The 14,655-nt window shown below is 54.9% G+C and overlaps 1 protein-coding gene and 1 pseudogene across 1 annotated transcript; both read left to right on the forward strand.

Annotated features, from left to right (window-relative positions):
- The first annotated feature begins 399 nt into the window (after nucleotides 1-399).
- LOC123382451 lies at nucleotides 400-3,739 on the forward strand (annotated as a pseudogene).
- A 6,101-nt stretch (nucleotides 3,740-9,840) lies between these two features.
- GSX1 (GS homeobox 1) lies at nucleotides 9,841-11,170 on the forward strand. Its single transcript, XM_011282206.4, has 2 exons — nucleotides 9,841-10,252; nucleotides 10,735-11,170. Exons 1-2 carry the CDS (start codon nucleotides 9,841-9,843, stop codon nucleotides 11,112-11,114), a joined length of 792 nt encoding a protein of 263 aa, XP_011280508.3. The 3' UTR covers nucleotides 11,115-11,170.
- The last annotated feature ends 3,485 nt before the right edge of the window (nucleotides 11,171-14,655 follow it).

A 14,655-nucleotide genomic window follows, 5' to 3' on the forward strand; every position in this document is an offset into this window, starting at 1 on the left:
AATCATAGCCAGAATGTCTTCGGAGGCTCCGCTCCTAACAACTATGTAACCCTGCTCAGAGCAGGGACACAATGGATATTTGTTCCGTGGATTAGAACAGGTGTGGCAGAAATCGCTGATTTCCCCTCTTACCCACTCTTCCCTTCATCTTAGAAATAACCCCCACTACCATCCAAGATTTTGGCTGAGCCTCTGCCTACTTCCTTAGGCCTCAGTTTCCACATCTGTCAATCAGAAATAATAATAGTACCAGCATGCCTCGGTGGCTCAGTCAGTGAAGCGTCTGACTCTTGATTTTCGCTCAGGTCATGATCTCACTCGTGAGATCGAGCCCTCCCTCAGGCCCTGCGCTGACAGCTCAGAGCCTGCTTGGGCTTCTCTCTCTCCCTCTCTCTCTCTGCTCCTCCCCTGCTCGCTCTCTCTCTCTCAAAATAAATGAATAAACATTAAAAAAAAAAAGAAAGAATAATGGTACCTGTCTCATGTTCAAGTGTAAGAACTCCCAGTCATGTAGATCGCTAACCAGAAAGTGTCACCAACTATGGTATCTGACCAGTAAAATACGTATTTTAAATTCCTAACTTATAATTCATTTTAATGACTGTGAGGCTGTGTGTGTGTGTGTGTGTGTGTGTGTGTGTGTGGCTTAAATAAGTTACTACATGTGCCTAGCACACAGCATTAAATTCCGGGCAATTGATTAAACTGAATAGCATTCTGTAAGTCTAGCTCAACAAAGAATCAAGAAACTCCAGAGAAAGCTCCACCCAAATAAAGAAAAAGACACTGGAAATTTGAGATGGATAATCTCGGAACCTGACCCTTTAACGATGTTTTAGGTTGAGGTCCTAAGACAAGATAGTAAGCTGGAGAGGCTCCTAGGTTGTTCCCAATTTATGCTTTAATCTTTAATATGTAGCAAAAGCTTAGGGACGTGTTTGCGTCTAGGATACAAACTAGACAGGACAGAAGTGATCTCTTCCTGCCGTCCTAGACTAGAGCCAGCTAACAGGAACTCTAAGGTTTGTTATGAACGGCTCCGTGGGATTAGCCTTATACTTCATAGCTGGAGAAGTAAAAGAAAGTGACTTTTCTTAGGAATTCGGTTTATTCACGAATTCTACATTGTTAGCTGGAAATAGGACTTCTCTCTGAAGCACAGGGTCTACTCAGAGCAGATCCGCTAATAAACAATCCCCCGTGGATTCTGTTTCATTTGCTTCCCTTTTTGCGTGACCTGCTATACGGGAGACATTCACCCGGTGCCCCAAAATGGCAAAGAGATCTGTACAATTACAAGAACAATTACTCAAGCAATTAGCGACAGATGCAATGCTCTTTGTGGGAATTGAGAACCAGGGTTCTTGCTCTTCCTCGGCGCTGCCTGCGGAGGTGGTGGCCATGTGTGACTCGGCATCATGGTGGCCCTCAGACCTCTGGTGAAGCCCAAGGTCGTTAAAAAGAGGACCAAGAAGGTCATCCGGCACCATTCCCACCGACGTGTCAAAATAAAGCACAACTGGGAGAAGCCCAGAGATACTGACAATAGGGTGCGCAGAAGATTCGAGGGCCAGATCCTGATGCCCAGCCTGGTTGGTTAGGGGAACAACAAGAAAACAAAGCACGTGTCGCCCAGTGGCTTCCGGAAGTTCCTAGTCCACAGCGTCAAGGAGCTTGAAGTGCTGCCCATGCCCAACAGATCTTACTGTGCAGAGATTTCTCACGGTGTCTCCAACAAGAACCACAAAGCCAGTGTGGAAAGAGCGGCCCAGCCGGCCATCAGCGTCACAAATCCCAATGCCAGCTGCGCGGCGAAGAAAGAGAATAGACAGCTTGTGTGCGTGTCGTATTTGTGTTAATAAAACCATAAAACTACAAAAAAAAAAAAAAAACAGGGTTCTTTCGAAGATGAGGAGAACTAACCAAATGGCGAGGACATCATCTTTGGAACCGTACGTGACCTCAAGACACGGTGATCCATTGGCTTCTCTATGCCTCTACTCTTCTCAGTACCAGGCGGAGAAATACTCAACCTCCTGCCAGGGTTAAGGGCATCACTAAGAAAATCCCAACGCAGCTCCCACAAGAATTGAGGTGTCTTGACAGCTGCCTTCTCTGAGAACCCCGCTCTTCCTCTCGCCCCTTCCGATCGTCCACAATGTAATGAGGACGCGGCCATCATCAATCACCTGCTCGCTGTGGCTCTGTGAAACCGCTAACCCAAATACTTGGCTGAACAAAACTGGGGCTATGTGAGTGGACGTGAGAGTGATGACCACAGGACTCCACGGGACTCTTAAAACCAATCTGCTCCACTCTCTATGGCATACCACAGAATTTCAGCCTTAGACAAGTTCTCTGCTCTCGCTCTCTCTCTTCCAGCGCCTTGTTTTTGCCTTGGGGGACGTTTTTGAGCCAAAGGCTTTCAGAGAACGAGAAGTTGAGAGCAGATGTGCCCAATGAAAAGTTGGGATGTGTCCGAGGTTTGCTCTGGTAACAATGAGGAAGGGGGAGCGTGTGTTGAGAGGACTGAGCGGCCACCGAGGTCTCCCCTGTCCGCGGGTTTATTGCTTTATGCTGCCACCTGGCTGATCACTGAGCTGCAGGCTCCTACTGCAGAGCAAGAAAGACGAGACAGAGCATTTACACGGGCAGGACTCAAAAACAAGTTTCCTGATAGGCACCTCGCCAGACAACTCAGACCAGCCTCATGAGAGGCACTGTGATCCACAAGGCGGAAACAGGTACTAATTCTAAAGGCCGGGCTTAAAGGTCAGGGGTTCGCTCATCAGTTGGAAAACTCTTTAGAGGAGACCGGTTCTGTTTCAAACCCACCGTGTTTTGTTCTTTAGATCTATCAACACTTCCTATTGACATCCTCAGTTAAGATGTTCCACACATTCATCTTCATGGTCCCTGAGTTAAGAGAACGCCCTCATGCCTGCAGAAATCATCTTTGCTTCCAGTGATGTCAGGGTCAAAGACAAAAGGAACAGGTGTGCAGTGAACGACTTGGGCTGGACAATCCATGCCAAAAGAAGGCCTCACCCACATTCCTGCATCCCGCCACCCAGGAGAGAATACACACAGCTCGCATTTACTGAGGGCATGCTCTGTCTCAGGCAGCGTGCCAAGTGCTTTATCAATACTTAAGGAATGAACAGCGGCCCCGGGACAAGATGTGGAAGGAGTAGAGATCTGTCCCAGGCTGAGCACACGGACTGAGAAGAAAACTCCCTGGAGGGCAAGTACACGGTGGGTGTCAAGGTAGGTGCCAGCTCACAGACTGGCCTGTGGGCACTTGGGGGCACTTGTAAGCATGTGAGCCCATGAAGGACTTCCAGAAAACGAGATAGAAAGGGAGGCATCTCAAAAGTGAGGCCAGAGGTCCTGCAAGATTCAAACAGAAGTCTAGGTTATTGACATTAATTGCCTTCCCCTGCACCCGTTGACCCGAAAGCCATAATATTCGGGTTACAGGTACATCATTTTTAATCCTTTCAAGGGAGGGGTGATCATTCCACTTTTACTATAGAAAGCTAAAGTGCTGAGAACTCATGAAATCTTGCGATGCTCACCAAGATGCACCTAGGATGCGGTGAATAGGTACAAAGCAAGGACAAATCATTCTTAGCGCCATGAGTGCCAACGTTAAAAAATGTATTAAACGGGGGCGCCTAGGTGACTCAGTCGGTTAAGCGTCCCACTTCGGCTCAGGTCATGATCTCGCGGTTTGTGAGTTCTAGCCCCGCGTTGGGCTCTGTGCTGATGGCTCAGAGCCTGGAGCCTGCTTCGGATTCTGTGTCTCCCTCTCTCTCTGCCCCTCCCCCACTCATGCTCTGTCTCTCTCTGTCTTTCAATAATAAATAAATGTTTAAAAAAAATATTAATGTATGAAACATACAATGTCCAATGTGCCAAAAGCCATGAGAAATTTTGGTGACACCAATATAAATAAGTATTTATCCCTGCCCTTAAAGGTTTGTAATCTAGATGGGAGAGAATAGGAGGATGTCCCAGAGGCTATGACATAATTACCAGTGGTTCCTTCATTTGACTTGATTCTTATTATCTGGATGGATCAGGGGTTGGAGACCACACTAGTTATGATTAGATACAGCTGCATGTAATAGAAAGTTCAAATAATAAAAATGATAAATATTTATCTTTCACTCACATAAAATACGTAGGCAGCTCCTTGACCTTCAGGGACCCAGGCTCCTCCCATCTTTCTGCTCTATTCCCAGGATGAAGTTTCTATCTTAAAGATCATTTAATGATCCAAGATAGATACAGAAAACGCCTGACTTGCAAGGACCACCCCCCTCCACTTACCTCTTCAAAAATGTTTGTTTCCAGGGATACATCTATAATCCTGGTTTCTCTTTACACTCCCCAGCGCCAAGCCCATCCATCCTAAGACTAAAGCTACCGTGTTTGCATACATAAGTTCCAAATCTCTCTTTCCATCCCTCATCTCTCTACTGAACTTTAGAACCACATCTTCATCCTGGGACACCAGCAGAATGCTCTGAGGCTAAGGATTAAAATGCAACACATCATGGTTGCCTGGCTGGTTCAGGTGGTAGAGTGTGGGACTCTTGATCTCAGGGTCCTAAGTTCAAGCCCTACCTTGAGGGCAGAGTTTACTTTGAAAAACAAAATGAAATGCAACACTTCCCAAACGTGGAGGTAATGTTGTGCCTCCCCAAGCAAAAGTGGGTCCTGCTCTTGAGGTCCCTGTCTCTGCATTTGGTATCGCTACCATTTATTCCCTCAAACAAGCAACCCAAGCATTCATCCACGTGTTTGGTGCCCTCTGTCTTTCATGCCCTTCCCCTCCAGCACACACACACACACACACACACACACACACACACACACCCCTAATTGGTCTCACCAATTTTCCCAAAGATTCTCTTCAAATTCTCCCAAAGATTTCTCTTTTCTTATCTTCCTGTCTCCTCTCCAGCTCTCAGGTGGTCATTCTCCATCACTTGAACTGATTTTCTCTTTGCCTGTTTCCCTACCTTTGTTCATTCAATAATTCAGTAAATGGGTCATTTGCAAGCCAACTCTCCGTTGGATCCTGCTCTGGCCCCTTCTCTGGCCCCATCTATAAGACTTCCTACTGCTTCCAGTAATATTTCTTAAGTTCCTTGGCTTAAAATCTCTGAATAGGGGCACCTGGGTGGCTCAGTCGGTTAAACGTCCAACTTTGGCTCAGGTCGTGATCTCTCGGTTCACGAGCTCAAGCCCTGCGTTGGGTTCTGTGCTGACAGCTCAGAGCCTGCAGCCTGCTTCAGATTCTAGGTCTCCCTCTCTCTCTGCCCCTCCCCGACTTGTGCTCTGTCTTTCTCTCTCTCTCTCTCAAAACAGATAAACGTTTTTTTAAAAATCTCTGAGTAGGATCAAGCTCAAATCTGTTAGCAGGGCCCTTTGCACCTTAACCTCCAGTACCACTCACACGCATGTCTAGGCACTACTCCCTCTCCGCCCTCCTCCACTCCTGGCTCCCGGGTACATTCACTATGCCCTGGCGGTGGACCAGGCGGATGGACCAGGCGCTGTCCCGCCCCCTTGCCCGAGTGAACAGACTGCTCTCTCCTGGGAGAGTTGCCTGAGTCAGTACTGGCCTGCTCAGGGGAATTCTTCTTTGCAAGGAGAATTTCCCCCTTCATTGCCTCAACCCAGAAAAAGCAGAAATAGTCGCTAATAATTCCAGAGCATATAACACATTGCCTCTCTTTCTAACTATCCCCATCTCCGGCACACGATGAAAACACCTAGATGGTGAACCCTAGCCTTGACCTACCAATAGGTTCATCCAACCCCTGTATTGGTCCATCCAACCCCTGCAGTGCAGTACCCCAAACTGCCTTGAATGGGGCCATCTTGCCTCTCCAAAGGAACAAGGAATGTGAGAAACTCCTGAGGGGGGCTGGGTACCTACAGATCTGCCATTCACTTGAACGTACTGGGCCCTCCCCCTGTGATGACTCAGGCATGCAGAGGGCGTGATGGCTGCAGAAGAGTCAGATAGTTCCTGCAAGTAAGTTGCTCCACGGCATACCCTTGAGTGCCTCGGTGTATTAAGCAGGTAAACCACAAAGCCCTCTTATCCATGCTACCTCCTGAGTCATACCTCGGGATTCATTTATTTATCCAGCAAATATATACTGAGCCCCTACTATGTGCCAGAAACTTCTCTGAGTTAGGATACAGTAATGCACAAGATAGACAAACATGCTGATCCCCAGTGGGGCAGGTATTTCGGTGCGGGGGTAGGAGGGACCGAGACAGAAAAACACATGAGTAGAAGACACAGAAAGCTAGAAGGCATTTATCAAACCAGGAATCTGACTGGGGAACGTGGGGAGGAAGAAGTGGTAGTTTTTCGTAGGGGCGCTGACCTCCCTTTAAAGAAAAGTGGCATTTGAAGATGGAAAGGAGCAAGGAGCCCTCAACCCCCCTCCCCATTTCTGCGGGGATGTGTCTGCTGCGAATGTCTCAGAGATGCATCTCCAGTTGAAAACCGGCCAGCTCTCTCCACCAACAGGAAAGGAGGCGGTGTGAAAGAGAAAAAAAGAGCGGGACCACAGAAATCATTCCATGTTGAACTGTCCGTGATGGACACTTGAAAACCGGCTCTGGGGGCAGAGCAGGGCCCTCCAGGCCGAGGGGCTCCCCGGGGCCCCTCTCTCCCTCTCTCGGGCTGTCAGGCTAATCCCACCGCCTCCTCCCACCCCGCCCCGCCCAAGGAGGCGTTCGTTCCTTCGCTCGGGTGAGTGAAGTTCAAACCCAGCTGAAGCCAGCCCCGGAAGGCGCGTCGAACTGGAAAGCAGCTGGGCAGCCACAGTGTCCCCCCGGGGAGCGGTCCCCCGGGGAGCGGTCCCCCGGGGTGCGAGGGCAGCGGCCGGAAACCAGGCGGCCGCGCTAGGCCGCGGGGCTGAGAGGCACTGGCCCCCCGGGCGAGCTCGCGCCCCTCGCCGGGCGGCACCGGAGTCCCCGCGGCCCGCGCGCCCCGGCTCCTGCCCGGCCTTCTCCTCCGTGGGCACCGCACTTTCCCGAAATCGCCCAACTCCTGGGGCGCGCCCCGCGGCCCCGGACTGTCGAGCTGGAGCCCCCCTTTCCAGCCGCAGCCCGCCGGGTTTAGCGATGGCGGATTAAGTGTGCGTTCTTTCCAGGCCTCCCGAAAACACTCTCGGGGATGCTATTTTGCTTGGGCCCGGGTCTCTCCCGCGCCGAGTTGCACAACAAACCATTTAAACATTTCGGCACAAAACCCGATCCATTGTGGGCCGCACATTAAAAAGTGTTACTCGCTTTGAAGTTTTTGTCTAATGGCTCTAAACTGAAAGAAAATGTTTTCCTATTACTTAATTCAATCATAGCGAAGAGACTTGGTAAAAAGCCCACGGATTTTGCCCCAAAGTGTGACAGAGTTCTCTTTGTGTTTGCTTATCCTCCGCTGTCACACACTTTAATTCGCCCCTCTTTATCTGGCATTCAAAACTTTCTTCAATGACATTCAATAAGGTCCAGAGGCTGGAGGGGAAAAAAAAAAACTGGTTATTTTTCCCCCCTCGATATTCTTTCCCAGTAGCTTTGGCCTTGCTCGCATTCAGGGGCTCTTAACCCCTTCCTCCCCGGGCGCGGGCTGCAGCTCCCAAGAGACCTCTGCACCCCCCCTTTTCGCGGGCTCCAGGCTCCGGGGTTCAGCGGCCGCCCCTTTCACCCCGCAGAGCCCCGCCTGCGCCCCGCGCCTCTCCCACCCGCCACTGCCCGGGAGAGGGGTGCCTCTCCGGCCCTGTTCCCCGCTCTCGGCTCACTCTCAGCGGTCCAAGCCAGCACAAATTACCCAGAGAGCAATTAGGACCGAGATTAGGCTGCACTAATGCACTCTGGCTAGTTTGCAAGCACCACCCTTAGGCGGGGAGCCTTGGAGAGGAGACCCTGGCCTTGGGGTCAGCATTGGTCTCCTGTCCACCCCCCCCCCCATGCCAAACAATCAAGGAAGCCTTCAGCCCTACTCCTCCTGCTAAAAGACGTGCTAAAAGCTTCGTCCAGGCTATTTTCCCCCATTGCCCCTCTCCTTGTTATGGGATCGGTTGTTTTCGCACAGACAAAGTCCCTTTGCTTTTTAATCAGTTATAATTTGTTGCTATTGTTATCGTAAAGATGTCACCAATGATGAAAAACCATGTAAATGCTTCAATCTGGGGCAGTCTTGCTCCCGAGCACTGATTTCCACCCCCCCCACCCCCCACCCCCCACCCCCGCCGCGGAAAAGCTTCCCCCTTTATTTCTCACAATTCCATTCAGAGCCCTGAGCAGGTGACTGCGGCGATTTGGTTCCAATAAAATCGAAAGTAACCGACTTCGGTGACAAGTCCGGGGCTGCAAATTCGAAATATTTATGCTAATTTCCCATTGTATGGAAAAAGTTCCTTGGCGAAGCAGCTTTGAGTCCGGGGACTATTTAAAAGGCTGAAGCTGTGTACACAGCGCCAGGCGTTTGAAGTTGTTTAACCATTGTGTGGCCAGAAAGAAGAGGGCGACGCGGCAGGAGAAGGTCCTGGGGACAGGGGAGGTCGGTCGGGTTGGGCAAAAGCAGCAGAAGCTGGGAGGACAACTGCCCTTCGCCCCGCTCCTGTGGGGCAAACTTCAGGAAAGCACTGATTTCCGAGTGCACCCGCCAGTCTATGGGAGTGTGGGCGAGTGGAGAGAGCGCCGGAAAGATCTACGCCCAGCAGAGCATCTCCACTCGCCTCTTCTGCTGGGGTGCGAGATCTCGATCTTCGCAGTGTAGGCTTCCATTCCCCGTTCCCTGTCCCTGTCCCAGACTCTCAGAGGCCATCGTCCACTCGACATCCACAGCGCTGCCGTCCAAAGGAAGAGAATGGCTCACCAACATCTACCGAACAAAGACTGGGCGTTAAGGGCAGCATCAGAGTTAAGACTTGGAGAAACTTAAAACAGAAAGACAGCCTTGGGACTAGCGCTGGATAAGGAACACCGAGCCCCCTTTTTTCTCTCTCTCCAGCAGCGCCTCTCGGCTGCCAGAGCCCCGGGTCCTCCCCCTCAGGGAGAGGGGAAGGGATTCCACAGGTGGAAATCAGACACCGGCTGTAGGGACACCCGCGGGGTGCACCACGCGGAACTGAGCAAACTGAGTAGAGGGAGCATGATCTTGGGGAGCAGGGGTAGATGAGAGAAGGAAGGGGATGGACACGGAATGCGCAGGGAGATGGGGTGTGCGCCCATGGGAATCTGTGGAAGTGAGGCAGTGGGGGTACAAAATCAAGAAGATAAACCTGCCGATCGCCAGTGCAAAGCCAAAGGGGAGTAAGGAATAAAGAGAAAGAAAAGAATATTAAATCGCGGGAGAATGAGAAAATAAACCCGCAAAAGGGAGAGGAGGGGGCGAGGGCGCCTGTTACGGCGTGGGTGGGGTTGACAAGAATAGAGTACATTATGCAGTTCATTTAGTTAACAAGTGAAATAATGAGGAAGCGTGCAGAGTGAATGCCAAGAGAAAAGGCACAAAAACCCTATTGAGAGGCCCCGGCCGCTCCTGGCGTAGCCCATCACATGGCAATAGTCCTATTTAAGCGGCGCCGCCGGCGCCTTTCAGCACCACTAGTGCTGGCCAGCACCCCGAGCTCCTCGGGCGGCGGCGGCGGCGGCGGCGGCTTCAGCCTCGGCCTCGGCGGCGCCTCCAGCCTCCCGCGACCCGGCAACAGCGCGCGGCCGCTGCCCGGGGAAGGGCGCGGGGAGCCGCGGAGTCCGCGGGGCGCAGCGAGCCGGCTGGCGGCGGGGCGACCGCGCACCGGGGCCATGCCGCGCTCCTTCCTGGTGGACTCGCTGGTGCTGCGCGAGGCGGGCGAGAAGAAAGCCCCGGAGGGCAGCCCGCCGCCGCTCTTTCCCTACGCCGTGCCCCCGCCGCACGCCCTGCACGGCCTCTCGCCCGGCGCCTGCCACGCGCGCAAAGCTGGGCTGCTGTGCGTGTGCCCGCTTTGCGTCACCGCCTCGCAGCTGCACGGGCCCCCGGGGCCGCCCGCGCTGCCTCTGCTCAAGGCGTCCTTCCCGCCCTTCGGCTCGCAGTACTGCCACGCGCCCCTAGGCCGCCAGCACTCGGCCGTGTCGCCCGGGGTCGCTCACGGCCCCGCCGCCGCCGCCGCCGCCGCCGCGCTCTACCAGACCTCCTATCCACTTCCCGACCCCAGGCAGTTCCACTGCATCTCCGTGGGTAAGCCGGAACGCTGCGCAGGGGGACAGGGCATAGGGGACCCGATGACAGTTGGCGAGCCAGGGATAGGAGAGGAGGGTCCCTGGGCGTTCTGGAGACGAGGAGAGTCACGCTGGGACCCGGGGGGTGAGGGTGGGGGTGTCCAATCAGGGTCGTGTGCCTCTGGAGGGTTGGGACAGGACCCAGGAGGGAGGGTGAGGGCAGAAGGTCTGGGTCTCGGAGGGGGCGCGCAGGAGGGAGCGGGGGCTAAGGTTCAGGGCGCCCCATAAAGTAGTGCCGAGGCTGTGTGACTCTGGGAGTACCAGGGTCCCGCCGCTCAGCAAGGAGGCGCCCGCGGTAACGCTGCTGTGCATCTCGTTTGGGGCCAAGAGGTGGGTGAGAGACCGAAGTCCCGGGATTCTACTGGGCGCCTACCGGAGGGAGCATCGGGCCCTCAACGCAGGAGTCTGATCGCTTCCCTCTCTGCACCCCACCCCCTTCAGACAGCAGCTCCAACCAGCTGCCCAGCAGCAAGAGGATGCGCACCGCGTTCACCAGCACGCAGCTGCTAGAGCTGGAGCGCGAGTTCGCCTCCAACATGTACCTGTCCCGCCTACGCCGCATTGAGATCGCGACCTACCTGAATCTGTCCGAGAAGCAGGTGAAGATATGGTTCCAGAACCGCCGGGTGAAGCACAAGAAGGAGGGCAAAGGCAGCAACCACCGCGGAGGCGGCGGGAGCGCGGGTGCCGGCCCCGGCGCGCCGCAAAGCTGCAAGTGCGCGTCGCTGTCCTCAGCCAAGTGCTCCGAGGATGACGACGAATTGCCCATGTCTCCGTCCTCTTCGGGGAAAGACGACCGGGATCTCACGGTCACTCCCTAGGCGCACGCCTGCCCAGGTCGCCCAGCCCAGGCCCTCCCCGAGTCTCAAAGACTGGCCCTGGGACGAAGTACCGGTTCCCAGGCACCCGCTGCCAAGCCGCGGCCACGCACGGGTTTGGCAAGGGTTTGCGGGGGGGGGGGGGGGGGGGGGACCCTGGGCAGCGACAAGAGCCTGGCAGAGACCTGACGCTGGTATCCCCACCCCAGGGCCGGCGGCCCTCCAAAGCGAACGCCAAGCTGTGAATCCTGCCAGCGCTGGAGTCTTTCTCAGCCCTGCAGCACAGCGGGCCCCGCGGGCATGCCGGCCGGCCCTGCGCCTTGCTGGCCGCTGGCGCCTCCCCGCGCGACCTCTCTGGACTGGCTCAGGCTTTCTCGCTTCCTCTACTCCCCTCCACCCTGGGTCAAGCTGGACCTCTCACTCCTCGACAACCGCTGGCCACCCCCACCCCGCCCCTTTTACTTCTTTCTCTCCATACCCACTTGTTCACTGCGGTAGTTTATCCACGACCACCCCCCCCACACACACACACACACACACTTATGAACTCTTGTTGCTACTGGTTTTCTTTTCCTTTCCGTCCCCACCCCCCACCCCCCGTTCCTCGTGGGGCCTACTCCATGGTCAGTGGGCCCGTTTGCCCCTTAATCAAGCCTCGCTGGCACTGCAGCTCCCCTCCCATGAGAGAAATCTCCCCCCCCCCCCCCCGTGGCCTCTGGGTCGGGGAAACCCACTCACATTTTTTTGGAGATGCTCTGCATTCCCCTAAATAGGTCCCGGGGCTCTGGGCCTCTGGAGACCCCCTCTTCCCCAGACCCCAGACGCCTGCCCCGCCCTGGTCTAGCTTGTCGTTGTACGGTCTCTGTAATACCAGAAGATATTTATTTATTTATTTATGTACAAAATTTTAAATAAACTTTTTTTTTTCTTAGAACTCCACGTGGCTCTGGACCCCAGGCCTCGCTCTGGACTGGACAGGCACCCACCTGGGTTGAGACTTCCAGCTGGGTCAGGGCGGGGATGGGATGACGGGTCCGAGGTCCTGTCCTCGCCGGTCCACCAGTCCCTCTCTGCACCCTAAGCCGGCAAGGACTCTGCCTTCTGGGTCCCCTGGCCCGTACACTCCCTAGTCTCTGGTCGGGCTCTGGCCAAAGTGCACTGGCTCCATGTCTGAAGGAAGGAAGGAAAGCACTCCCCCCCGCCCCACCCCCCACCCCCGCTGTGCCTCTAGTCCGGACCCTCCCCCCCCCCAGGGCTCCCTTCCTGCCCTGGATCTGGCCCCCCAGCAGCGCTCTCTGGTGGTCCCCACCACCATCCCCGAGGGCAGCGACCAACTCTCTCTCGAGAGTGGGAGAACTCCGTCCTTCCTTCGCTGCGCCCTGACTGATAATGTTTATCAATTGCTTTTTATCTACCGTATTTGTTAGGAACAAATGCCCACCAGGCTGGTGAGGCCTTCTCTCAGAACAGCCCCCTTGCTTTGCTTTGAGGCAAATTCTATCAGACTGTGCGTCCGAGATTCCGAGGACGCAGAGTGTCCAAGTCCCGGCTAGGGTCCAGCACCTATGTCCTCGCCCATTCTTGTTACATCCCCCACAGCTCACTACGACTTAGAGTCAACACCCCAACCCTCCTTGGGGAAACATGCAGGGTCTTCGTGCGTTACGTGGATGGGAAGGACGCGCTGGGGTTTCTGTTCAGGCAGAGAGGGCACAGCCCCAGAGTGGAGTATTTCTGCTGCTCCGGCAATGGGACACGGGAGACAGAGGATCTGGGTTCTCACGACCCTCAGAAGACTCCTATTCTGCCTCCTGGAAAACCGGGCCACTTCTTTTCCTGCCAGACGGCTCCCTGCCAACCCCCCCCCCCCCCACCACACACACCCATACGCACACCCTGGGGAGCGCGGGACTTCCAACGTCTAGGCAAAGCAAACACTCGCCTTTTTCATGAGAAAGAGGCTTCAGCTGCGGTTGTTGGGCAGGGTTCATGTCTAAAACCTTTGGTCTTTTCCTTCAGTCAAGCTGAGGACAGGCTCTCTCTCCGGCTCTCCTAGAATAAAGGCGTGTGCCATCTGGCTTCCCACGATAGGGCATTCCTGGTTCTTCCCGGATCAAGACGCCTGGGTTGTGCCGGAGACAGATGAGAGTCGGTCTGATTCTCTGCCTGCTCCCTGGTTCCCCCTCCGTCTTCCTCAGTCTGAGCTCCAGTCTCACACCGGGGACCAGTTGTCCGCCTCCCAGGAGGGGGCATTGTACCAATACGTAAAGGAAGCCACCATACTTTGAAGCATACACGAACTGGATCCCAACTACTGTTTTATTATCGATGATCCGGACGTTTTCTGAGTTTTTTGGCTGACACGCTCCTCCAAGAACCCGTGGGTGAGTGAAGTTTCACAATCTTTAGCTACCAGCAACCCTCCGGTTCTGCCTTTGACTGTGGTTTGGGGCACCCAGGGGGAGCAATGGCCTTTAGGAAACAGGTCCACGGTGAATGTGAAGGGCTGGCTTTGAACCAGCTCCTTCCCTGGGTTCCGGGAGGGGGGTGGCCCGGTGCCCCAGGACAGGCAGTCTCCAGTTTTCAGCGACAGACCTCGAGATCAGAAAGGGGAGACGGGCCCTGGGTTGAGGATGGGGCGCTGGCTCTAGAGGAAGATGGAAATGGAACTTGGAGGAATGTGAAGAGGCCGGCCACCGGCCCCCCAACCTCAGGCGTACCCCCTATCCCAAGTGCTTCAGTTTTGTCACCGGAGGCGAACGTCCCTCTTGCTCCCAGCTGCTCACAAAAGCTGCAGAGCCAGCGCCGCCGGCCGGGTCCGGGCGGGTCCAGTTCTCCAAGGAGCGTGCCTTGCTTCCTCTCAGCTTTGCCTGTCCGAGGCTTTATCCCTCTGTCCTGCTGCCCGAAGAGCAGCAGCCTTTGCGCTTTCTGGTGCGCTGTCCGGAAGAGCGTTGGGAGAAGACGCCGCGTCCTTGCCGCCGTCGCCGCAGCGGGGTTACCAAGGCGGTGGCAGGAGCGCAGCGCTGGGGAGCTCCGAGGCGGCGCGCGAGAGCTCGCGGCGGCCAGCCGCCGCCTGCAGGAGCCGCGACGGGCTGGTGAGCGCCAACACGCTTCGGTGCGAACGCTCTTCACCCTGCCTCGACCGGGACCCAGGCCACCCGTGGTTTGGGAAGAGGACGAGGCGCGCGCCGACCGACCTCCCGGGGCTACCAGAAACCGGAACTTCTCATCCAGGGACACAGAACCCAGTCTTTGAGCGCACAGTGTTTTGCGCTGGAAGTTGGGGCTGGCAAGTCAAATTTCGAAATTCAAACCAAGCTGGGTTAGGATGAAATTTCCTGGCAATTTCCACCTAGTGTGGCTGATCCACATGCAGACCCCGCCGGATCCTACCTATTTCGGGGACAGCCGCTTTCTTTCCTCTGAGCAGTTTAATGGCTAGGAGTGTGGACCCTAGAATTCAAGGGCATGACTTTGCAATGCGTCTCCACCGTTTCCTTACAAGCTGGGTAACTTTGGGCAAGCCACCGGTCCTTCCTAAACC

Source organism: Felis catus, chromosome A1, assembly GCF_018350175.1.
Source record: "Felis catus isolate Fca126 chromosome A1, F.catus_Fca126_mat1.0, whole genome shotgun sequence".
Classification (NCBI taxonomy): Eukaryota; Metazoa; Chordata; class Mammalia; order Carnivora; family Felidae; genus Felis; species Felis catus.

What these genes read in the sequence shown, in the direction of transcription:
- GSX1 (XM_011282206.4), top strand. Translation starts at nt 9,841, where the DNA reads ATGCCGCGCTCCTTCCTGGTGGACTCGCTGGTGCTGCGCGAGGCGGGC. An exon ending in GTTCCACTGCATCTCCGTGG is followed by an intron (nt 10,253 to 10,734) that starts GTAAGCCGGAAC and finishes CACCCCCTTCAG; the next exon opens with ACAGCAGCTCCAACCAGCTG.